Raw genomic sequence first — 25,312 nt, 5'->3', positions numbered from 1 at the left:
CTATATGTGGCTTTTGATATAGTTTGGTGCGTAGACATTTTCCCTCCTCCCTCCCTCCTCTCTTCACATCTTCCCTCCTTCCTTTCCTCTCCATATTTATACAAATCTTCCCTCTTCCTTCCTTCCTTTTCCATACCTATACTAATCGTCCCTCCTTTCTTCCTCCACATACACGTCTTCCCTCCTCTTTTCTTCCTCCATACACACATCTTCCCTCCTCTCTCCTTCATCCACGTCTTCCCTTCTTCCTCCTTATATGTGAGTGCAGGTGTGAAAATGTGCAGGTGTCTTTTGCAGGTGTGGGGGGCGTCAGGTGTGGCCCAATCTACTCCCAAGGGTCTGGCAGTCAGGTGTTTCTGTTTGTCTGTCTGTCTGGTCTGTCTGTCTGTCTGTCTGCCTGTATGTATGTATGTATGTATGTATGTATGTATCTCTCTCTCTCTCTCTCTCTCTCTCTCTCTCTCTCTCTCTCTCTCTCTCTCTCTCTCTCTCTCTCTCTCTCTCTCTCTCTCTCTCTCTCTCACACACACACACACACACACACACACACACACACACACACACACACACACACACACACACACACATCTTCACGGCCACTTAATCACCATAGCAATCAGTCCGTTCTCTTATCTAAGCCTTAGGGCGGGAAGGGAGGAGAAGGGAGAGGGCGGAGGGGACAGTCAGGTGGTCAGTCAGTGAGGTCAGCCGTCAACCACTCCGTCAGTCAGGGTCAGCTCGTGGCCGTCGAAACACTCGCTGGTTGTGGTGGTAGTGGTTGTGGTGAAGTGCATTGTCTGACCTCACGTGTTTGACCTCCGTAACCTCATTGCCTGATTCGTGACCTCGTTTACCTGTTTTATCCGTCTTAAGCTTAATGTGTTTACCTGTGTTTATTTCTGGGCAGCTTGTTTACTTCCTTCGTGGCTGAAACCTCCTGCCTACCTGTCCATCCCTCCCCATCTGCTCCATCTTTCTGTCTCCGGGTCTTCCTGCTGTCCCTATTTCACCTCCTCCCTTGTCTGTCTGTTTTCTGCTTTATTTTCTGTCTTGTTTCTTTGCTAACTTGCTCGGTGGGTCATCCTGCTGTTCACATTTCGCCTCCCTCTTCTGCCTGTCTTCTTAACCTGCTGTGTCGAGTCTTGGTAACTTGCTCAGTGGGTCATCCTGCTGTCCATATTTCGTCCCCTGCTTCCCCTTCTGCCTGTCTTCTTAACCTGCCGTGTTGAGTCTTGGTAACTTGCTCGGTGGGTCATCCTGCTGTCCATATTTCGTCCCCTGCTTCCCCTTCTGCCTGTCTTCTTAACCTGCCGTGTCGAGTCTTTGCTAACTTGCTCAGTGGGTCATCCTGCTGTCCATATTTCGTCCCCTGCTTCCCCTTCTGCCTGTCTTCTTAACCTGCCGTGTTGAGTCTTGGTAACTTGCTCGGTGGGTCATCCTGCTGTTCACATTTCGCCTCCCTCTTCTGCCTGTCTTCTTAACCTGTGTCGAGTCTTGGTAACTTGCTCAGTGTGTCATTCTGCTCTCCATCTTTTTCCTCCTGGTCTTTCTTCTGCTCTATACACCGCCTTTCACCTTCCGACTCATCTATTTCTCCATTCGACTCATCTACTCACTCGGTGGCTTATTCTGCTCCTCATAGATTCTGCTGTCCTTATTTCACCTCCTGCATCCTCTTCTGCCATAGTTACCGCCTCCAAGCTCCTCTCCCACTTACCCATTCTCCTCCTCCATTCGTCTCATCTACTCACTCGGTGGCTTATTCTGCTCCTCATAGATTCTGCTGTCCTTATTTCACCTCCTGCATCCTCTTCTGCCATAGTTACTGCCTTCAACCTCCTCTCCCACCTACCTATTCTCCTCCTCCACTCACTGACTTCCTCCACTCGTCTCATCTACTCATTCTGCTGTCCATATTTCACCTCCTGCATCCTCTTCTGCCATAGTTACTGCCTTCAACCTCCTCTCCCACCTACCTATTCTCCTCCTCCACTCACTGACTTCCTCCACTCGTCTCATCTACTCCTGCTGTCCATATTTCACCTCCTGCTTCCTCTTCTTCTTTATCCACTTCCTCCCTCAACCCGTCTCACCTCCTCCCCCTCCTCCTCCCTCACTCGTCTGCTTGTCCACATCACCGGCACTCATGAGCTTCCAAGGCGCTCTGTGCTTATAGTCTGTTCGGAGCATGAAGTCGGTTCAGGGTGGAGCTGGTATCGTCGTTTACCTCTACCCATGCTGCCAAATCAGCCTTCGTACATGCGTCTCTCTCTTATTTCCCATTCATGTGCTATTTGAAAGCGATATTTTATATATTCTGTATATAGTAAAGGAAGCTACGTAGTATAATGAGTGTCGATGTTTAGGATTATAACAAGGATTTGTATAAATTCTATGACATGTGGCAGCGATTTTTTCCCATGGTGCCACGTTGTGGTGGTGGTGGTGGTGGCCGGTGTGTCCCCCTAGGTCCCTCCCCCGGGTCAAGAGGGAGAGAGAGAGAGAGATAAACAGGTGGGTTGTGGGTGGGTAGGCCGGGAGAGAGTGCTAATCTGATAATTGGCGGTCGAACTGGCAGCGCCGCACTCATGGGAATTCTGGAATCTGCCACACCTTGAACCGACTTCATGCTCCGAACAGACTATAGTGTTTGGACCCTTCGTGGCTCTCTCCCTCCTGCTGATGGTGGCGGTCTTCCTTCTCCTGTGTCCCTCCCGCACCCCCCCGCCGCCCCTCCACGCCCTTGAGAGTGTGTCCTGCCCGGCTACAGGGGACACGTACTGCACTCCCTTCTCGCATGGAAAGTCTGCTTAAAGTGCCCTGTGTTATCGTGTAAGAGGGACTTTAGTTCGGTTATCTCCCTTACGTAAGAGAGTGTATAGTGCATGATAACGAGGGGATACGATGATGAGGTGATTAGTTTGAAACGTGAGCTTTCGTTATGGTTTGTGTGCCAAGGAGAATTGCTGACCGGACTTGTGAGGGTTTAGAAGAGAAGGTTATACGTGTTGATGTTTAAAGTAAGAACATAAGAACATAGGGAAACTGCAAGAGGCCGAGTGGAGAGTATAATCGTGTCTCATCGAACTACGAACAGAATCAAATAGGAAGTCGATAAAGCAATGAAGAGCAAAGTAAGAAAGGGAAGAGTAGGAGTCACATAACTGAAGGAGAAAGAAAAGGAGAACATTCGAGTGAAGAACTTGACGAAAAAGTTGAAGTCTGACCAAGGATTAACAGGACCAAATGAAAAGCAGAAAATTCGAGTGAAGAACTTGACGAAAAAGTTGAAGTCTGACCAAGGACTAACATAACCAAATATAGCAAATCGATACAGCAATGTCGAGCAAAGTAAGAGAGAGATAACTGAAAAAAAAAAGTAGAACAATAAAAGTAAAAACCTAGACTGAAGAAAATAACAGTTAGTCAAATCGTGTGTCACCAAAGAACCACTAACAGAGAGAAGGAGAAGAGAGAAGGATGGTAAAGTTGGCAAAAGTGTTCCTCGCGCAGTGCTGGGAAAAAAGGGCACAAATATCTGAATAAGTGAAGATAAGTGACATTATTTCAGTTTAGAAAATTACGTAACACTGAAAACTAAAGTGTGTGAATAAGAAGGGAGGAACGAGAGGAGAAGGAGGACCTGAGAAGCGATACAAAGCGTTACAGATCAAAAGAAGAAGAAGAAGAAGAAGAAGGAACAAAACCAAACAGCAAATCGATGAAGCAATGACGAACGAGCTAAACAAGAAAGAGAAAAAGAGAAGAGAACAAAGAAGCCGTGAGTAAGGAGTGACAAAGAACCAGAGAAGACAGACAAACTTAACCTAACATAAAAACACCAACACCTTTTAAAATGACCATGCTGTTCTCGCGCCAAGGCTGCTGCGCCCCGCGGGAATACGAAGTCCTGGGGGGCGACGAAGAAGTTGGCAGCGGGGAGACCGATGTGTTAGTGCGGGAGAGTATCTGTGAGGACGAGGAGGAACTTCGCACAAGCCTTCGAAGCCTCCGGGAGCGTGATAACGTGGGCGTGTGGGGGCGTGGGCGTGAGCGGTGGGCGGACGTGGCGTTCCTGGGCTATGTGGGCTTGTACTGGGGGTTCCTCTTCCTCGGGGCGCTCTTCTTCTCGCACATCGAAGGGCCAATTGAGGACGGGATGATACGGAAAATTGTGGAGAGCAAAGAGGAGTTCCTGAAGCGACATCCGTGTGTATCAGGTGTGTGTGTGTGTGTGTGTGTGTGCAGCGATGACAAATTATCGTACTCAGCGCATTGCATTTTCGTGGTTTCTGGTCGATAACTATAGAAACAAAGAACGAAAACCATCAGTATTTAGCAGTTTCAACGATGACTTTAATTTTCTATCGTTGTTTGTGTTGTTACGACAGTCTTGGGACCTAAAAACAATAAATACAATGTTCAGAGTACGACACTTTGGCAACGCTCTGTGTGTGTGTGTGTGTGTGTGTGTGTGTGTTGGCCTTTCATCTCGTCACGTCTGTTTGCATGATGCTGTGTGCAGACTCCTCTCATCTCCTTTATGCTGAGATCAGAAACGTCAGTGCCAGATTCAGTGCCTCTTAACTCTCCTCCTTCTCCTCACTTCTCTTCAGTGCCTCGTAAGTCTTCTCCTCCTCCTTCTCTTCCTGCTCCGCCCTTCTACTTCTCTTCCTCTTCTTCCTCTTCGTAACAACAATCCAACCACAACGAGTCATCTTCATAACACTAATTCCAGCTTTTAACACTCATCTATGTCTTTCTGTTCATCTTCTTCATTCTCCTCCTTCATTTTCCTTCTCTTTCTTCGTTTCTTCGTTCCCTTCCTTCTTAATTTTCCTCCTACTACTCCTTCTCCAACTTCTTTCAACAATCCTCTAAGTCTTTTTCATCCTCATCTTCATTGTCCTTCCTTCTCTTTCTTCGTTCTCTTCCTTCTTGATTTTCCTTCTCTTCTTCATTCTCCAACTTTTTCCAACAATCATCTAAGTCTTTTTTATCCTCTTCTTCATTGTCCTTCCTCATTTTCCTTCTCTTTATTCTTAATTTTCTTTCTACTCCTTTTCATTTATTTTCCTCCTTCATTCTCCTCCTTTTTCATCTTCCTCCTTCTTCTTCATTCTCCCTCTTCCTCCTCCTCCTCCTTCTTCTAACTTCCTCTCAATCATCAACCCAAGTAACGAATCATCATAATCAATGTGACAATATAGTTCTCATTGTCCTTCCTCTTCCCTCTTCCTCCTGTTCTTCCACTCCTCTTCATCATCATCAACATCCTTTACCAATCTCAATTAACAGCTGTACTAACTTCCCGCATCCATCCCTGTTATTAATGGTGTATCTGCTCCCATTCATCTCCAGGCTCCCTCCTCCTCCCATTCATTAGTATCCTCTCACCTCCATCTGTTCGTCTTTATTAATTGTCTTTCCTCCCACGTTTGATTTCTTGTTTGTGTTTCTCTGCGTTGTTCTTACGTTTATGATTTACTCTTTTGCTGTTTGTCTCTCGCTATTCATCAAAATCTTCCTGTTCCCTATTTCTTGCATACCACATCTTTCCTGAAAACTCTTTACGGCTTCTATAATTCTCTCACTTGCTTTACCACTCAGTCCCAGCAGCAGCAGTATCCATTCCCCCTCTGTTCTTGCAATCCTCCCATTCACATCCCATCCCATCTCACGCAGTGCCACCCTCATCATCTCCGTCCTTTCTGGTACCTCCCACACCCCAGAATTGCATGCATCCTCACCCTTATCCTTTCCTTTACGTTTTGTTCACTACTCATGTTTTAAGTTATGTTTCCTGTCAGTTTACTTTATATAACTATTCTTTATTTTCTTCCCTATAATGCGCCACTCCTACTCTTCCTCCTATTACTACTTCTATATCTTCCTGATTCTCCTCCTCCTTTTACTAATTTTTCTTCTACTACTTTTACTTCTATAATAGCCTCCTTTTTTTTTCTAATGTACAAATGTTCCTGCTCCTCTTCCTCCTCCTACATATCTACTCGTATATAATAGCTACTTTTTATCTACTATTCCTGCTCCTCTTCCTCCTCCAAGATCTACTCGTATGTAATAGCTACTTTTATCTGCTTCCTGTTCATCTTTCTCGTAACTCACTTTCTACTACTACTATTACTACCACTACTACTACTACTACCACTACTACTACTACTATCACTACTACTACTACTACCACAACTAACGCCCCTCCCTCTCCGCAGACTCAGCCCTCGAGGACCTCATAGTGGAGATCATCACAGCGAACAACCGCGGCGTGTCTGCTGCTAAGAACACTGCCGGGGAGCACAACTGGTCCTTCGGGCAGAGCTTCTTCTTCTCCAGCACCATCGTCACCACTATAGGTAAAGGGAGGAAATGGGGTACTGGGGGCTAGGTGTGGCATAGGGCAAGAAAGGAAGGACGGGGAAGACAGGGGACTCGAAACTGTACCTGAACAGAAACGAGATAAAACACAGACAGTAAAATAGTGAGCCACTTGAAAACCAAAGTCTATATATACCAAGTCGAGTCATACGCAGCTTTGTGGGAGGAGACGCGGCAGAGGCGTGGCTTATGCGTGACGTTGCTTGGTTAATGTAGAAACAGGGATTTAGAGAAAACGAAGAAAGGCGGGCTATCACCTCAACATGCCCTCCCTCATACCCCACACCGCCGTTTGTAGGCATTGGAATTACAGTCACGCATAGCACAATAAAAAAGGGATATTTTTTCGTCAGTGGCTTGCATGAATCTGGTCGCAGTTTTGAAGGCAGAGCGACTTGACTTGGTATATAAATAGACTTTGTTGAAAACCTTCTAGTTGGAAAGCTAGAAACGAAGACAGAAGACTAACAAAAGGCTACGAAGGAATCAAGACCAACAAGTAATGACCTAGGAAGGGATACAAAGCGTCAGAAGTCCACAAAAGAAGAATGGATGATAAAACTTAATCTCTTTATATAGGTCAGTGGTTCTTAAACTGGGGGGGCACGCTCCACAAGGGGGACGCGACCCTGGAGAAAAGTTTGAATTTCTGTTGGAAGATTTATTAATTTGGCGAGACCGTTTGTTAATTTTGAGTCCATATGCAGGGGGGGGAGGGGGGCGTGAAGGGAAGGACTCGAATTCCTAAAGGGGGCGTGAAGGGAAGGACTCGAATTCCTAAAGGAGGCGTGAAGGGAAGGACTCGAATTCCTAAAGGGGGCGTGGTAGTGAAAAGCATCAGCCACTGCTTCTATTTCCTCTTATTCACACACTTCTTTTCAGTATTACGTAACTTTCTTAACTGCAATAAAGTCACTTATTTTCACTTATGATATTCAAGCCGTAGAGCAGGGGTTCCCGTGTACCCCTAAAAAATTAGGATAAAAAAATGATGAAATTATAACATTTTGATATTATTTTTTAATGAAATCTGTATATGTAGAGTGATGATATAATTTGAATAAGTTTTGCATACTAAAATGAGGAAATTGAAAAAAAAAAAATGACATTGTGTAATTTGAATGCAGATTAGATAGATACTTTATTCGTCAAATTGTGATACATTAAATTTTGTATACATTAAATTACACCATGTAAGTACAGTACGTTCAGTGGTGGTTAATCTCTCGGACCTAATGTACCCTACCATTGTATCTTTTTAATTTCATGGTGCTACCTACACATGTATTAATAGTTGTATAATCACACTCTGTCCTGCCTGGGGGTTGGGATGGCATGTTCCTCCCTTCTCCCTTGTTGTTTACCTGCAACAATAAACTATCAATCAATCAATCCCTCTGAAAAGTGCAAATGTACCCCAGCCTGTGGAAACCCCTGCTGTAGAGAATGAAAATGTTAATAAATCACCCGAGACAAATGCCGAGACCAAGGAGGACAGCGTTCAAAACCGTGTGCTTCTTATGCCTTAAATACATGCAACAGACTCGAATTAGACGTATGGGTGTATACTTAAAGGCACGGCGTTAGCTTGAAGGTCACGATCATGTAAACATAGTGGTATATATTGAAGCAGGAACATGATAACCTTAATTTATTGTGTACATGTCAAATTAGTTGCATATTTACACCAGTCACATACTCATTTGGTTGTTCTCAAGAAAGTACTGTAGAAAACTCACTTATCAACTCACTCACTCTATTTCCATTGGTTTATTTTCCTATTTAGTGTTTTCTCTCTCTCTCTCTCTCTCTCTCTCTCTCTCTCTCTCTCTCTCTCTCTCTCTCTCTGTTATTATTTTTTTTTTATCACATTAAGTACTTTTATACATTATTTCATTCTTCGATTATATAGCCTCAAATAGTTTTATCCTCCTCCTCTCCTCTATATCATTCTTACGTGCCCTCTCTTCTTCTTTCTCCTTCACTTCTCATCCCCTTTAGCATCATCACCATTATCATCATCATCATTCTTCCCTCTTCTAACTTTCCCGTACTGCATCTTCCTTCACTTCTTATTTGCCTCCTCCTCCTCCTTTTCCTTAATATTCTTGCATTCTTTGTCATCCTCCTCTTTTGTTCTCCTCCTTCTCCTCCGAGTCGAACATTAACATGCCAACCCTTTCCCCAGGTTACGGCCATGTCCACCCACTGTCTGAGGGCGGCAAGATCTTCTGCATCATCTACGCCATCATCGGTATCCCCATGACCTTCATCCTGCTGACGGCCCTCGTTGAGCGCCTCCTCCTCCCAACCACCTGGCTGCTCTACTGGCTAAACTCCAAGCTGGGCCATCTCTACCAGGTAACCCAGGGACTGTTTGTTACTCTGTGTTGTTACCCTATTAAATAAAATGCCTAATAATTATTTTTTAGCAGTATTTCTTTGGCTAGATCAGTGTTTTGTCGAGTGGGTGCACCTTTTGTATAGATAGTTGGCTTTTCATTCTAGGTTGTTCTCAAATTCATCTATTCTTTCTATTCATTCCTCAGATTACAGACTCATTTATCCACACTGTTTCTTCCTCCTCCTCCTCTTCCTTATCAATCAATCAGTCAATCTCAATCAACCAACACTCACCCTCCTTCCCTCCGCAGCCGTTCAACATCCGCGTGTTCCACCTCACCATCATCGGCTCCATCACCTTCGGGTTCTTCATGGTGGTGCCGGCGTTCATCTTCGCCAAGCTGGAGCCTGGCTGGAACTTCCTTGACTCCCTCTACTACTGCTTCATCTCCCTCACCACCATCGGCCTCGGAGACTACATCCCCGGCGACGCCCCAAACCAGCCCATGCGAGCGCTCTATAAAGTCTGCATCACGGGTAGGCACTGGGGGTGGTTGGGGCAGGGGGGCGGGTTGACTTTCATGTATGTATTGTGGTTGTTACGCCTTATATTATGTTGCTCTGTAAAGGTATTGGGTGGGTGACAGTGAAGGGAAGGGTAGAGCTAGGCTAACATACTGTGGTGGGTGGTGGAGGTGAAGGGGAGGAATAGAGGAATAGCAAAAGGGAGGAATAGAGTGAAGGGGAGGAATAGAGAGAATAGAATGAAAAGGAGGAATAGAGGAATGGCAAAGGGGAGGAATAGAGGAATAGTGTGAAGGGGAGGACAGAGCAAGGGTAACACTGTAATGGTGGAGGTGAGAGGGAGACTAGAGAAGGACTAACACACTGCTTTGGTTTTCAGCGTACCTCCTACTGGGCCTGACCTTCGTGATGCTGCTGCTGCACCTCTACAACGACATCCCTCAGCTCAACCTAGGCCACTTCCTGCTGCGGGGCATCGACGCCAACACAGGCGACCCCGAGAGGATGAGACTGAGCGGCACAGGAGGTGTAGCCCCTAAATACACACAGGTTAGCAAGGGGGGGTCATGCATGGAGAGTGAGGAGGAGAGAAAGAGGAGGAGGTGCAGTCATGTGCAGACTTATCATCCATGGCCTACTCTCCCCCTCTCTTCCCCCTTCACACCTCATTCTCACCTCATTTTCATTCCTCACATTTTCTTCTTAAGCATTCTCTCTACTTTCACTCACTCACACTTTTCCTATTCATTCCTTTTTTTCATTTCTTCATTTCACTCATTCTTCCTCTATTCATCTTTCATTCTTCCTCATTCCTTTCTTTTTCTTCCTTTCTCCTCAGATCCCTTCTTTTTTTTTCATTCTATTCCTTCCCCCTCTCTCTCCATTTCATCTCCAATCCAATCCTCTCTTTCTTCCCCATTCTCCCTCCTGACAGCACATATCCATATTTTATTTCTCACCCAACACACTCCATCCCTCCTGCTCCTTCTTCATTTCTCACCTACCCTCAAATCCTTACCCTCAGTTTTTCCTCCATTCCTCAGACTCTCCATATTTACACTCCTTTCTTCACCCAACATTTTCCATTCCGTGTTCTCCCTCCCCATTTCTCACTTTAACCTGGTAGCAGCGACGGGCCAAATTTGTAGCTTTACCGTGTAGCAGCGACGGGACAAATTTGTGCCATGATATAAACCCCCCAAAATAGATGATACATAAAGTGATCATAAATGCTTTGATATATATTATGAAATGGTTTGTGTGAGTGATGATTTTTTCTCATTTTTCTCGCTTAGAGGGACCATTAAGAAACATGATCCCCGCTGCTACCGGGCTAAAATTCCACTCACTCGACTTTCATTCCTTACTCATTCTTTCCAATTCTCACCCCGTCCCTATTCCTCACCCTCACTCTTGTCTTTATTCCTCACCCTCGCAGCACAATGACCAGCCAGTCCGCCAGAATGTCAAGGTGGTGTCCCGGCCAGTTGACTCCCCCAGCCCCGAGGAGGACACCACCCCCGTCCACGCCCAGATGCCCCCCATCATCCCCCCCGCCAACCAAGGCACTGGTTAAGGTAGTCACCCTCCCCCTTAGCCTCGATCTTTACCTCAGCGTTTTTTGTCCACTTCCTGTTTGTTGTCTTGTCAATGTTTTGCCTTCGTCCGTTTGTTTTTTGTTTCGTCTTTTTCCTCTTAATCTCACCATCTTCTCTTTTTCCTATTCTCTTGATTTTTCCTCTTGTCTCTTTCCTTTTAACCTCACCTTCTCTTCTTCCTTCTTTTCCTGTTCCTCTCTCTTAGTTGGTTGCCTTCTACTTTTTGTTTTTCTTCTCTCATCTCTTTCCTCTTTATCTAACTTCCTCCTCCTTCTCCTCCTCCTTTTCCTATTCCTCTTCCTAGTCAATTGCCTTCTACTCTTCATTTCTCCTCTCATCTCTTTCCTCTCAATCACACTTCCTTACCCTCCTCTTTCTTTTCTTCCTATTCCTCTCTCTTTCTTCCTAATCACACTTCCTCTTGTTCCTCTCCTTCCCAGTCAGCCGCCTTTCTTTCGTTATTGTTTCACGTCTCTGTTATTTATACTCTCGTCCTCTCCTTGTCCTCTTCTCGACCTTTCCTCAGCTTAACAAACGGTGTACGTACTCGAGAAAGCGTTGAATTCTTCCAGTGCTGCTATATAGGAATGAAACGTGCTTTTTCTCCTCCGAACTTTCCGATACTAACTAAAATAAAAACCAAGATGTACTATATTTAAAAAGCCTAACAATTTCTTCGCTGTTGTGTGGTATAGCGGTCTAACGATAATAACGACTCCTGTATTTTCTTATCGCTCGCTTTAGGGGCGGAAGTTCTCGGAGACTGTGAGTGATCGTGACAAAGAGAGAGAAGGTTGGTAATAATACTCTCTCGTCTTCTTCTTCTTCTTCTTCTTCTTCTCCGAGGGGCATCATCATGGAGGTCATAAGGCGTCTTGCGTGTTAAGGAGATACTGCATTTATTTTTCTGTGATCTGTGAATGCCGTAGAATGTGTATAGTTTCCCGTTACAATGAAATGTCTCGTGTGTGGAGAGGATGGACGGATGGATGCTCTGTAATCTGACACTCACGGCCGTGTTACAAGTTGAATCCCAGAAGTTTCGGGTCCCTAAAGAGTTCGGGATGACTAAACTCTGCAGTGACCCAAAACTTCCCGGATTCGACGTGTCATACGGCCCTTAAACCAAACTCTGTAGGGACCCGAAACTTCCCGGATTCGACTTGTCATACGGCCCCTAAACCAAGCTCTGCAGGGACCCAAAACTTCCCGGATTCGACTTGTCATACGGCCCCTAAACCAAGCTCTGCAGGGACCCAAAACTTCCCGGATTCGACTTGTCATACGGCCCTTAAACCAAACTCTGCAGGGACCCAAAACTTCCCGGATTCGACTTGTAATACGGCCCCTAAACCAAGCTCTGCAGGGACTCTGGACATTCCATTTATCATTTTTACGCTCCAAAAATGTCGTAACCACACAAATAACGGTAGGAAATGAAAGTTATCGTTAAAACTATTGAATACTAATGGTTTTCGTTCTTCTTTGCCATAGGTATCGGTCAGAAACTACGAAAATGCCATGCCCTGTGTACGATATATTTTGGCAATGCTGGTAGGGACTCAAAACTTCCCGGATTCGACTTGTAACACGGCTCAGAGTGGTGGGGTGTTTGTGAATGCTGCCGCCGCTACAGACCTTCTCCTCTCGTCCTTTTTTGCATCATCTTCGAATGGTACATGACACGATGGCCACAGAGGCAGTTAAGTGACTGGGGGATGTTATGAGATTATTATTGTTCTGTCGGAGTAGCTGCCGTGATGCTGTCTAGGTCTGTTATGTATTATTAGGGTTCGTTTGCCAGTTTCTATGGACTGTTTTAATTTGTACTCATGTCAAGATGCAGTAGAGCCTCCATTTAGCAGGTTTCTTCTTATGGACTTCCTTATAACATACCCGAGAGCTGACTCTTTCACACACACCATCTGAAACTGACCTCCCTTTTGGCCATTCTTCTCTACTTTATCTTATAGGAGCAGAACATTGCAGGCTTTTTTTTTTCATTTATTTTTTCCCTTGAGCTGCTTCCTTTTCTATAAAACAAACACGCACACATACACACACATATAAACAGAAGTCCCACCAGCCCCGAATCAATAAATATCATTGGAATAACATCTCCATTCTGCTTGGATTTTTTGGGCACTTGTCTCTTGTTAAATAGAGAGTCTACTGTAAAGGAAAAATCTCTGGAATTCTAAGCTTGAGGTATAGAAGTGAGTGATTATCAAAATGAACATTCACAAGCATTTTTTATTTTGACATTAGTTTATTTTCATTCTTCAGCTCAGTGCTCCATTTTTTTCTTCTGATATGAGGTGTTATTTTTTTTTCTCCTTCATCTTTTTTTTCCTTTTCATTTTCATTCCTCAGCTCAGTGTTCCAGTTTTTTACCTTCTGATATAAGGTTTTATTTCTACTTTTTCTTCTTTCTTCTTCGACTTCCTCTTCTTCCCCTGATATGAGTGCTAATTGGAAACGTATGTATGAATTCGCAAATGTACCGTTCATGTTATTTATCATTTCCACGCTCGGAGGAGTCTGTGCCGTGTGTCGAGAGCGTGCGAAGTCTATCATCCTGTCCCGCATCGGTTGGCGTCTGGAATGGTCTGCTTTCTCACTGATCTGCATCCTTGGTTACGTTCATATCAGCAAGGATCATCGAGGTGCTAAACAAGTAGTGTGAGCTAGTGTTGCTGGCGTGTGTTGTGTTGTGTTGCTGACCGACAAAGGGTGAGCGAGATGCGGCGCTCACTTCAGTAAAGACATGTATGATAATGACGAATAAGTTAAGTCTCACACCACAGTCATATCCATAAGGAGTAAAAGACCTCATTTTAATTTAGTATAGCCAGATATTTTGTATGGTGAGTTACATAGTATTATATTTTTAAATAAACTAAGTACACATTTCTTGCCTACGGAACCAGTTATATTTTTATAGATAAGTTACTCATAGCTGTAAACCCTTTATACTTGATTCTCTTTTATTTCTGATCCCCCCAAAAGGACAGTACTCGAGTCTATTGGTATGTATTATAATTTTTCTGCCCTGGGTGCTGGTAATCCTGGGCTAGATGACAATAGAACCATCATACTGCTGACAATGCATACAGGCAGCATTACCAAGACCATGTGAACAGTGAGTCATATCATTTTTCTTTTTTTACAACAAAGGAGACAGCTCAAGGGCACAAAAAAATGAAACAATAATAAAAAAAAAGCCTGCTACTTGCTGCTCCTAAAAAGAATCCAAAGAGGTGGCCGAAAGAGAGGTCAATTTCAGAAGAGAGAGGAATTTTCGGATTATACAGACATTATACAGGCAACATAAAGGTCAGAGGGTGGGCCAGATGATGTGTCACCCCTCAGCGTATGTCCCTATTGACTGATTGATTACAGAGACCTTATGTGAACAAGAGGAGTCATATTATTAAACAGGCAAAATAGTGTTTCATAAGGTCATAGGGTGGATGAGGCAATGTGTCACCCCCCAACCTATGCTCCTATTGACTGATTGACTACAGAGACTATATGTGAACAGTAAGAGAATTTTCATTATAATAGGCAATATTGCAAAGACCATATATGAACAGTAAGGGTCATGTCATCATACAGGCAGCATTATCAAGACCATATCGTCACCTTCGTAAACAAACCTCCTAAGTCAATGTTTTCTACTTAACAGGAAATCAGAAAAGAACTGTCATCATCTCATTTGGCTTAAGATTTAGGCAGAAATGAAAAGGCCAATTCTAGAACACTCAAACCCTGAATGACGAAGGGAACTGTGTTGAAAAATTGATGTAGACAAAAACCTGAAAATCGCTGAAAAATGACAGAGGCAATTATTTTATGAGGGTGACGATATGAGGCATGTAATAATAGAGGAGCTTATGCAAGTCTTAATGTCTTGGTAAGTAAGCCCCTCTCTCACTACACGTCTTGAATGTAAACAGTAAAATCACGCCATTCTAGAGACAACATTACAGTGACCATGTGAAGAGTAAGGGTCACATCATCATACAGGCAGACTAACAAAAAACATGTGAACAGTAAGGTCGGTATTATAAGAGACTCACTTCCCACGTCAGCTATTTCTAAACGTCAAAGATTGGGTTAGTCGGGTTCTAATGAGTGTTTCCTCAGGTTCATGGGACAGAAGGGTCAGACTACCAGCAAAGTCATAAAACTACTCCTGAAAATGCCCACAACTCCTACGAAAGCCTTGTCAAAGAGGTGTTCTTGGGCGACTAAGTGTCTTATGATACGACCCTAAGTCATGTCATGCAAGTTACCATTACATCAGCAGTTCTTCCTTTTGTGATATTTATTTTTTATTTGACGACTCCTGTTTTTGTGTTGCTATTTCAGATCGTACCTGTTATTATGATGCCTTAGTTTTCAGGGTTTATGATATGGTGGCGGTTTTTATTGATCATAACAAGTCCACAAGAGAGTACAATATTACATCACCATCTGGGTCATCTTGTTTGTTTCTGTGGCTTAACTGACTGACTTAAAACTTGCTGGGTGTCTCATGAGCCAGTGCTGGGTGCATGGAGACTCCCAAGCTGTTACATCTGAGGCAGGTGCTGCACATTAGGTTACAGAACTATTACTGCATTCGTTTAGTAGCTTCTGTTCACCTGCTCACCGTGATCTAAATGCATAGTGATAATGTGGTATTTAGTTCACTGTGGAGGAAAAATATTGTTCTTCATATACTTTCCTCCCTGGCCACGCATGATCCAAAGTGTTGTGTGAGTTGGTTGTGTTTATGAATTTGATTAGTTTGACAGTTCTTTACACTTATCGTGTTTTGACTGAGGATACGAACTGTGAGTGTGAAGGGGTCCGGGTCCAGACATTTCACACTTGTATGTAAAGGACCTGCATTGTTCAGCTATCTACACGCTTGTGTTTCTTAAAGTGGGAAAGGCTGTTTGTTATAATAAGTTTCCTGGCTCAACACTGTCATGCTCATGCTGCACTTTACTCACTCAATACATGGAGAGAATATTTTCATATTAAGTAGATCAGTTATTCAGCTCCATGACAATGTCTCTTGTGAACTGGTCTCAAAACTATATTACTTGAAAGACTTCAGTGAAGGAGCATGTGCTGCTGCATTTTGTTCTGGCCACTGCAAGAGAACAGATGAACTTATGTTTTGTCTCTTCATCTGGAGGCTGAGTGTCCAGTGCAGAGCATTGAATGAGCCGAGGGAGAGGTGCTCAGTGTGTGAAGGCAAGCTTAGTTGTTTTTTCATGAAATTTTGAGAATTTGGCAGAGAAAGAGAAAAAAATAATTGCTAGAATAAAGGAGAGAAAACAAGACATTACTTGCAAGAAAAATGCAACACAATTTGACAAGAAAATAGGCCAAAGAATGTTGTTGGGCAACAGAAAAATGCAGAAGCACCATTATTTAGGGAACTTTGTCGCTATGATCGGTAAAAAGGAAAGTATTTGTACTACATGTCTGTGTTTCTGTCTTTGGATCTATACTTTGTTGTTCATAAACAAACTGTAACTGTGAATACTTATGATAAAGAAGTAGTGTGTGTGAGGCCATGAGTGAGTGAGTGAGTGAGTGTGTATTTGAATGTGTGCCTACAGACTTTTCCTCCATCAGGGTAGCAGTAGTACATGACTGCTTTTATTTTCCTCCAGATTATACAGAAGATTCGCAACCCTGCCCTTGTACTGTACATACTTGTACATTATTGTGCTTCTTCACTTTCTTTTTCTTAAGAATCATGTTTATATATTCAGTTACTTAGTGCTGCTTTTGATCTGATAGCTTATATAACTGTGTGTGTGTGTGTGTGTGTGTGTGTGTGTGTGTTCGTGTGTGTGTGTGTGTGTGTGTTCGTGTGTGTGTGTGTGTGTGTGTGTGAATGCCTTACTGGGTGCCTATGAATACTTAAGATCTTGGTACACACAAACTGCCTGGGACATACCATGAACATCCACTGTCACCACCTCCACTCACCCAAGCTATGATATGAACATTTTCATTGGTCACCTTAATGCAGTGGTTGCTAGTTAGGAAGCCATAGCCAAGTTTACACGACCCAAGGCAGCCAACACTTTGGGGGCCAGGTGAGGGTCATAAGTATCTACAGTGACGTCTATCATTTCTTGTTATGCATTGTTGATGTAAACCATTGTGAACATTCTTATTGTTATGGATCACCTTCACCCAAGTCATGTCATAATCCCAATCAGTCATATCTTAATACATCTAATTGATTTTTTATCTATAACTTATTGGAAGCCATTATCACTGGTGTTTATTGCGGCACAGATGTGAGTGCCTGGCATGGAGAGTATTGTGTGGGAGACCCTGTTGTACTGTCCTGCCCCCACCCATCAAGGGAGTGTGCATGTGTTTGTGTGCGTGTGCATGCATGTGTGTGCGTGTGTAAATGACCTCTGGCAGGGGGTTGCATGCAATTCAAGAGAAACACTACTTTGAGGCTGCAGCGCTGCACCAAGACTTTATTTTAGTAGTTTGGTTGTCATGTCGGCGCCTCCTCTGTGAGGAGGTTTTGTCCCATGAAGAGAAATTTTGTATCAGTAACGAGGTTGTCATTATTTTTACGATTATACGGCCAGATGCATTCCATACCTAAGAGATTAACCGTATTAACGGAAACCTTTACTATAAATGAGTAACCAAGTCTGGCTTTTTGCCATCTCCTGACTTTGAAACTTATTTTAAGTTTAAAGTGATGGTCAGGCAGCTCAGAGAGGACAAATTTATATATTTTCAGCAACTGAAATCTTCACAGAGTATAATTTTCATACATTAGAATTTGTCAGTAACAAAGGCGTTTGTAGATGGAGATTAGTAACATTATTTTTTTATATTCTCTTCAAGTTTAAATAATTTCAAACTTTACATAATATATTTTATGCCTATATTTTTTATATTGTAAAACAGTTGCAAGTCAGTATTACGTGTATATTTATTGATTCATTTCACATCCAGGAGAGCGAGTCACACACACTCCTTGTTCAGAGATTGCAGACTAAATCAGTGAGTTCAGACTCCATTCCGCCCAGTCATGAGATGAATTTATAGTTCTTTTGACAATACATTTATGGATTTCTCAATACTGCTGTGTAAATACAAAATATATATAATCATGTACATAATTATTTTTTGTGCTCCTTTGGTAATGTGAAGATTTAAGTGGAGCATTCAATAAGTATATGATTTGAAAATATGTATGTACATTCATGTGTATATTCACATGTATAATGTATCTTCTCAGTATTTGATATCACTTCTACTGTTATGTGCCCTGGAGTGACAAAGATGAATGTATTCTCTGAAGTGACTGATCAGATCAGTGGCTTTCATTTGCTGTTTGTTTGAAATGAGTCCATGGAAAGAGTTCAAATACTTTGAAGTTTCCAAAGTTTACTTTCAGACTTTCTGAATCTCACCTTTATCTTCTATGTAAAGATTGTTGCCATAGTTAATATTATTCTGTCTATACTTGTGGACATAATTAAAAACAGTGGAAAGATATATTCTGCCTGTTTAGTGCACGTGTGTTGTGAAATACATAAACAGGTCCACACAGTAACGGACAAGGCTGAGTATGTACTTGACATGTGTGTCGGCAAGAGTCAACCACATTTTTAGTCCCTCATCCGCACATTGCAACACGCTGTGTGTATAAGTGAAATCAACATTTTCCAGGGTTCATCAAAATGTGTGTTTGTATTTGTTTGTGTGTGTCTGCTGCATCTCATAAATCTAAGGACAGGCTGTCAGAATTTGACATTTTTAATTGTGACATTGTGGTGGATTGTTGAGGTTGAGTGGGAAGCAAACCAAGGATTCGAACACCACAGCCATGCATGGAAACTTAACAGTCTGAGCAACTGAGCCACACTATTTAGCAATCACTTTGTCTCTTATTTTTATCATACACTGAAGTACATGTAATACTTGACCCTAGAAGGCACCCCTTGTGGTAGAATTCACACGTACATACTTCACACAAACAGATAGTGAATATGAATTCAACTGATCATCAGTTCAGCCAACACAGCTGAAGTGGCAGACATATTTAATTTCATATGAGCATGACATGAGGACAGTTAATTAGAATATGTGCATCTGTATGAAAACAGTGCATGAGTTGCATTAGTACTGGCAGTGCAAGACAATACACCTGGTATGAAGAGTGAATCATATACCATCAAAAAGTGGGCTGGCACATCCAAATTGCTGTTTTCTCCGTGGGATGAGGACTGAGTCGTGTTGACTGTTACTGCTGCAGGGAAGCAGTGTGTGAGCAGCAACGCTCCATTACCAAGCTAAGTGCATAGGACCTCCCCAAGTGCCTGGATTACTGCAGAAGTTTCTTAGCAGAAGCTTCCAAAGTTCATATGTTAAGCCCCTTGGACACCTTGTGTTTTATCAAGATACCATAGCAAAATTACATGGCTCATAAGCCTCTGTAGCCAATACCCAAGTTATGTAAGTTAATCTGTTACAGTTTAAGAGAAGGCAGGAGTTATTACTGTATGCTGCTGAACTGTTGCTAAAAGACCTAACAATACACACTCCCCCAGTGCCTATGGTGTGCCAGTGGTCTGTCTGTTGACAAGATACAGTACGGGCGTTCCCACATGCAGGTGTAGTAAGTTACCTGTGTCTGCCTCCTTACCCAGCAGTTATTGATTTGTGGTATTTAAGTATTTCGAGCACCACCACCAACCTAAATCTGTCACTCAGTGGTTATTTAGAGCCGCCGGGTGTCAGGAAACATCATCGTTACATTATTGTTTTCATAAGTCTGTCCTCTTAGCTTGTGTGTGCATGCGTGTGTGTTTGTGTGTGTGTGGGTGTGTGTATGTGTGTGTGGGTGTGTACATTTTATTCTTAAATTAATTTGTCAGATCAAGTCATTTCTAGGGGTATTTAGGTACATTTTTTTTTTCTTGTTTTTTAATGTAATGAATAGTGAAGTCTGTGATATCATATTTCGGATACTGTTGGCGCACGAGCGGAGATGAGGCTTGATTTCCTTTGCCACACAGTATTGACAGTATACACACATGACAGGTATCTTGAACATGAATTTCCTGTAGGTTGAATACTTAGCATAATAGCCTTAAACTACTCACTTGTTTTTGTTGCTGCGTGGCTTTGTTCTATGATTACAAACAAGTAAGAGAGATGTAATGACTGTGACTGACTGATGACACTCCCACACTATCTGAGGTGTCTGTATTTGTGCTAGAAGATGATGTATGTTTGTCTTGGCATCTATGTGTTTGTCTGTGTATGTGTATGTGTGTGGTGGTGAGCAGGGGGTGAGAAGCGAGGGTGGAGTGTGATGGTCATGACTTGTATCAGCAGAGGGCCAGTTCCTGATCAGTTTTCACTCTTAGCTGCACTTCACATATCTCACATTTAGTCCCTCAAAGGTAGTGCTTTAGATTATTTGTTACATTGGAAGCTTATGAAACTTTATTGACTTGCAGTACATTGAAATCCAACCTTCCTGTATGAACATATCAATTAAATTAGTATTGGTTGACCACCCCAAACAGCTGTGGGATTTGTTTAATAAGTGGTGTCCTTGTTTTCACCAGTGGTCTTTCAGCTCCTGAGAAAGGAAAGTTTAGTGACTATATCCTAGTGATCACTACATAGTGAGCCATTAAGACGGCTTTTAAAGGTGCAGAAACTGTTCTTTACGTAATATTTTAACGTGGCAGTGCAGCAGAGAAAAGACATGTTGAACTCATACCTATAGTGAGAGCGGTGTGTGTCTCAATCTCCATGTTGTGTTGCATCAATAGAAGCTGTTCACCAAGCAGTGTGCCGGACACCACACCGGCTTCATCCTTCTGCCAGTGTTTTAAGGTGATGGGTTGGTTATTTGCTAGGCCTAGGCAGGTGTATGCTGATTTATAAGTCATTCTTAACTAATTAAGAGGGTGATAAATTACTCTTTTTACCTTTTTTATGGATTTTCTTTATAGATAAACAACATCAGTCTCATTCAGCAAGCACTGCTTGGTAAACATCCTCATTCTGTTGTATTCGTTATTGAGCTGGTGGATTGCTAACTTGAAGGTGTGTGAGCATAAATTAGTATTATGGACTAGGAGATGGGGTCTTGTTTTGTTGTTTAAACTTTTTGCCTTCCTGAGTGTATGAAATACATAAGATTATGGTGGTGGTAATGATGGAGGAAGAATAAAAAGAGGCATTAGGTCTTTGTGAGAAGTTAACAATCACTATATTTGTCACTGCACGTAGACACCAACACTTAGCTGCTAATATTAAAGGTTCTGAATGGGGGAGTGGCTCGTGCTGCCCTCGGGTCACTCGTCGCCTTGGGATTCTAGGCTAAAAGATTTGTCAGCTTGATTCAGTGTACTCATGACAATACTACTCATTATGATGTATGTATAATAATGATAATTATATGAAGAGTAAATAGTAAACAATTTATTCAGTGAAATTATATATAGAGTGATAAACATTAATCTCAAATGTTATTTTTGTAACCATCATAGCCGTGCGGGGCACTACTAGAACACCGAGCACTGTAGGGAAGCACTTGTAACGTTGTTTAGCTGATACACGTGATTCACGCCAAAAATAAAGACGTATATTTTGCAAAATGATATTGTGCCAAACTTTTGCATTTTCTACTCAGTACTCTATCAGTGAGAATACTTTTGATATTCCTCGCCACTGTAGTCAGTTCAGGTTGACTCTAGATGAATGAACTCTTCCTCTCTCCCCACTGAAGTCGTTAAATCTTTGGTTGATGTCCTGGATGAGGTACAGTTTCTTTCCCCTTTTCTGTATGATTGGTGGCTGGTGGGTGGAGGGAGGCAAGGCATAGGCACTGAGTATTCTGACTGACTACTAGTATTGTTGCAGTAAGAAGGATGTGTTGACAATCTGTGAGACTGCATTAACCTGGTAGCAGCGACGGGTCAAATTTGTGGCTTTACCGTGCAGCAGCGACGGGCCAAATTTGTGGCTTTACTGTGTAGCAGCGACGGGCCAAATTTGTGCCATGATATAAACCCCCCAAAATAGATGATACATAAACTGATCACAAATGCTTTGATATAGATTATGAAATGTTTTGTATGAGTGATGATTTTTTTCTCATTTTTTTCACTTAGAGGGACCATTAAGAAACATGATCCCCGCTGCTACCGGGTTAAGTATAGACATTCTTTAGGAATGGAAAAGTTGATACATTTCTCATAATTCCTTTTTACATCCACTCTTTGTCTTAAAATTTTGTATGTGTTTGTAAAATAATCCTACCAATTTTCAAAACATCCCTACAAAGCATAGAAAAGATCAGAATATAGAATCCTTCCATTATATCTGAGTTGAAATAAGAAGTTTTGCATTACAGTTTAATTTGAACGTGTGGGTCACTCAGCGCTGACGGAGGCTTTTCTTCCTTATTTTCTTCAGCTCCTTCAACCACCTAATGCACTCCTAATAGTTAGTGTATATTTCATTGCACCTGTGTTCTGTGTCATGAGAGATCTGTTGTGTTGAGGCTGTTCTTGGCACGCTGAGGTTGTTTTGTGTTTCCTAGTTTATCTTGAGGACAGACTGTTGTGTGGGGCAGTTCAGTGAGTTGTGTTGAGCTACTGTGGTGTGTCATTCATACCATGTGATGAGAAGAGGATGTGCACCAGTTTGTACGCACCATCCAAGTTAGTGTTCATATCAGAAAAAAAGACTAGCACTCTGAAGATTTTAATGGTGGTATACCAATTAACTACAGTAATGTCAAAATAAATAATGTTTACCAATCGTTATTATGATAATACAACAAATTTTTGACCCATGGCTTTTTGTGTCATGATCAAGATAATTTAGTTTCCCATATAGTAAAAAATTGTATTGATGCCTGGAATGAGTTTGAAGTGGAGGCAGTGTGAGGAAGGTACATCCATGGCTTGAAGTCTAGGATGAGATTAGATATGGAGGCAGGTCGACATGAGATCAACTTAAACTTAAATCCCTTATATGCACTTTTTTTTTCTTTTTTTCTTTTTTTTCTTTTTTTTTTACAGGAAAGGATCAAGGCAGCTCAAGGGCATAAAAAAAGTGCAGAGGAAAAAAAATCCCTCTAAATGCCACTTCTAAAAATATAAAAGTAAAGAGTAGCCAAAAAAAAGGTCAATTTCGGGTGGAGAGGTGTATTGATACTATAATAAGGTAAATACAAACTGGTGTACATACTCTACGGTCTTTATGAACCCAGGTAACGGCAAGGCAGCCCAAACAAACATCATCATCTTTACGACATTGACTGATCACTTGTCACGTCACCCATCCTGCCCTACCTAAGCACATTCATGATCTGTACCGATGCCCAGCATACCACACATTTGATTAAGACCCGGCCAAGATTTTGCGTGGAATTGTATGTCGGAGAAGAAATAAAACGCCTAAAAAATTTAAATGAGAAACGGGAAGTGAGTTTTTGATGTCGGAATCTATAATTGCAAATGTGTACAAATTGGCAGACATACAATAGCGATTCCTAAGGTTGTGCTTCCACTGGCCTATCGGAGGTCAGTCGTCTAATTCACTACTGCGCTGACGAGTTGGTGCATATTAGGTGATATTCGCACACTACCAAGAATGAGTATACAGTGTTGCCTTTTGCTGTCACATACAAAAACCTCATACTGGTGATTGTTCCAAGGTGTAATAATGATATAGTATGTGCATATAACATATACTAGGTGTCATCTTGTTGGTAAGGGTGTGTGTTTGTATGTGTGTATGTAACATGTTATCAAAAAATTTCTGTATCTTCTCCTCCCACTTCTCTTAGGGCTCTGATAGACTGCGTGTTGGATAAACGGTGGAGAACTAATTGACTTAACCGATTATCCGTGTCGAGCTCTTGATTGTCAGACTTTGGTGGCCGAGTGTAGCATCCTCTTATCCTTCATCTGCTCCCTCTCCCTTCTCCCTTACATCACCCTCCTCCCCCTTGCTCTCCCTCTCACTGCACTTTACTTAACCTTCCTCCTCGTCCCTTCTCCCTTTTTTTTCTCTTCTTTCCCATATATATCCTTCTCTCCATGTATCCCATTCCTCAACCTCACCCTTACTCCCTTCTCCCAACTCCTGTCTCATCCTCCAGCCCCCATATCCCAGTCCTTCCTCTCCTGGTCCTCCTCCTATTCCGGTTCACTGCCCAGCGGAGAATCGAGGCCCCCTGTCTGTCAGTGTGTCTGTCTCTACATCATCAAGGCGTTAAGTCAAGTTTTTCTCTGGTATACTTTTTATGTTGTGTCTTGTAAGTGTTATGACGTTTGCAGAGTTTTGTAAAATCCTGTATATTTACCTTGTACAGTTGTTGTTGCATCTCAAAGCTAAAAAATAAAATGACAATAGAATGCTGTTGTTTATTTTTAGTGTGTGTGTCAAACCTTAATTAATTCTTTCCTTGGCTTGTCCGAGAGAAATTATGTACAGTTCCATTTGGATTTGTTTCTTGTTTTTTCTGAATTATATGTTTCTAGAATAGCATCTAATTTATTTATTTATTTTTTTCTTTATTTTAAGGCAATTTTATGTTTGTTGAATGTATGAATTCTAAAGGAGCAGAGTGTATGGTTTCAGATCAATGATGGGAGCCAGCCGTGATGTAAGACTTGGATGCTGAGGGAAGGAGGAAGGCCATGCAGGGGCTGAGGCGATTAAGATATCTTTATTCCAAGACATGATTTGATGGCTGGGTATGTTTTATTTTTAATGTATCAGGTTGGTTGCAGCTGATATTAGTAACACTGATAGCAGTAGCAATGTTATTAAAGGTAAAGTTGAGGTCATGCCCCATAGCTGCGCATGGCCTCGCTGCTCATCTCCATCACATTAACTGACCTTTGAGCCAGTGGTGGGAATTAACCCATAACCCGGGACACAGGGCAGGTGTGTCATCGGAGTTAGAGCAGCACTGTTTCCTTTCCCAGGTTTCTCCGGGTACGCATTTACCGACCATCCTGCAAGGGAGAATCATAAGCTGGGTGGGCTGGGCTCCGCCTGCCCGCGCCGGGATTCGAACCCAGGCCCGTGGATTCGTAGATAGATTAGTTAGCCACTTAAGTGGTAGAAGAAGTAGTAGTGGTAGTGGTACTATATAGTAGGAGTAGCTTTTGTAGGTAAAGTTTTTTTTTTTTTTTACCTGTGGGTTTGATTTGATCAATGATTTTTAAGGCAAAAAAAATGCATACTGGTAGAGTGTAAGACTCACCTTTAAATTTCCGTAATTTGCATCTACTCTGCATGCTAGATAATGCGACATTAATCCAAGGATTCTTGAATTCTTGGGAGAAGTTTGATCAAGAGTCGTGAAGACTGAAATCATAAGTCTTGTAAGACTTAGTCAAGGAGACTATAATATTATCATA

General features: G+C 42.3%; 1 protein-coding gene and 1 long non-coding RNA gene across 3 annotated transcripts; one reads left to right on the top strand and one right to left on the bottom strand.

The window, feature by feature from the left end:
- The first annotated feature begins 718 nt into the window (after nt 1-718).
- Nucleotides 719-24,298, top strand: LOC127009998 (potassium channel subfamily K member 6-like). Of its 2 annotated transcripts, none has more exons than XM_050883717.1 (7): nt 719-762; nt 3,098-4,220; nt 6,231-6,371; nt 8,582-8,754; nt 9,048-9,273; nt 9,641-9,810; nt 10,700-24,298. In XM_050883717.1, the coding sequence occupies exons 2-7, from the start codon at nt 3,857-3,859 to the stop codon at nt 10,835-10,837; spliced, it is 1,212 nt and encodes a 403-aa protein (XP_050739674.1). In that variant the 5' UTR covers nt 719-762; nt 3,098-3,856; the 3' UTR covers nt 10,838-24,298. The 2 variants fall into 2 exon arrangements, with proteins under 2 accessions (XP_050739674.1, XP_050739740.1); XM_050883783.1 differs by lacking the exon at nt 719-762 and having other exon boundaries at nt 2,548-4,220; nt 10,700-10,838; nt 12,354-24,298.
- Nucleotides 23,972-25,306, bottom strand: LOC127010265 (uncharacterized). The gene is made up of 2 exons (XR_007763029.1): nt 25,156-25,306; nt 23,972-24,904 (listed from the first exon to the last, which is right to left on the bottom strand). It is a non-coding gene; the product is annotated as an uncharacterized LOC127010265 (long non-coding RNA).
- Between the last annotated feature and the right edge of the window lie 6 nt (nt 25,307-25,312).

Source organism: Eriocheir sinensis, chromosome 1 (assembly GCF_024679095.1).
Source record: "Eriocheir sinensis breed Jianghai 21 chromosome 1, ASM2467909v1, whole genome shotgun sequence".
Taxonomy (NCBI): Eukaryota; Metazoa; Arthropoda; class Malacostraca; order Decapoda; family Varunidae; genus Eriocheir; species Eriocheir sinensis.
The sequence above is the reverse complement of the archived record's forward strand: the minus strand, read 5'-3'. Positions and strand labels throughout refer to the sequence as shown.

What these genes read in the sequence shown, in the direction of transcription:
- LOC127009998 (XM_050883717.1), top strand. Translation starts at nt 3,857, where the DNA reads ATGACCATGCTGTTCTCGCGCCAAGGCTGCTGCGCCCCGCGGGAATAC. An exon ending in GCGACATCCGTGTGTATCAG is followed by an intron (nt 4,221 to 6,230) that starts GTGTGTGTGTGT and finishes CCCTCTCCGCAG; the next exon opens with ACTCAGCCCTCGAGGACCTC. An exon ending in TAGCCCCTAAATACACACAG is followed by an intron (nt 9,811 to 10,699) that starts GTTAGCAAGGGG and finishes TCACCCTCGCAG; the next exon opens with CACAATGACCAGCCAGTCCG.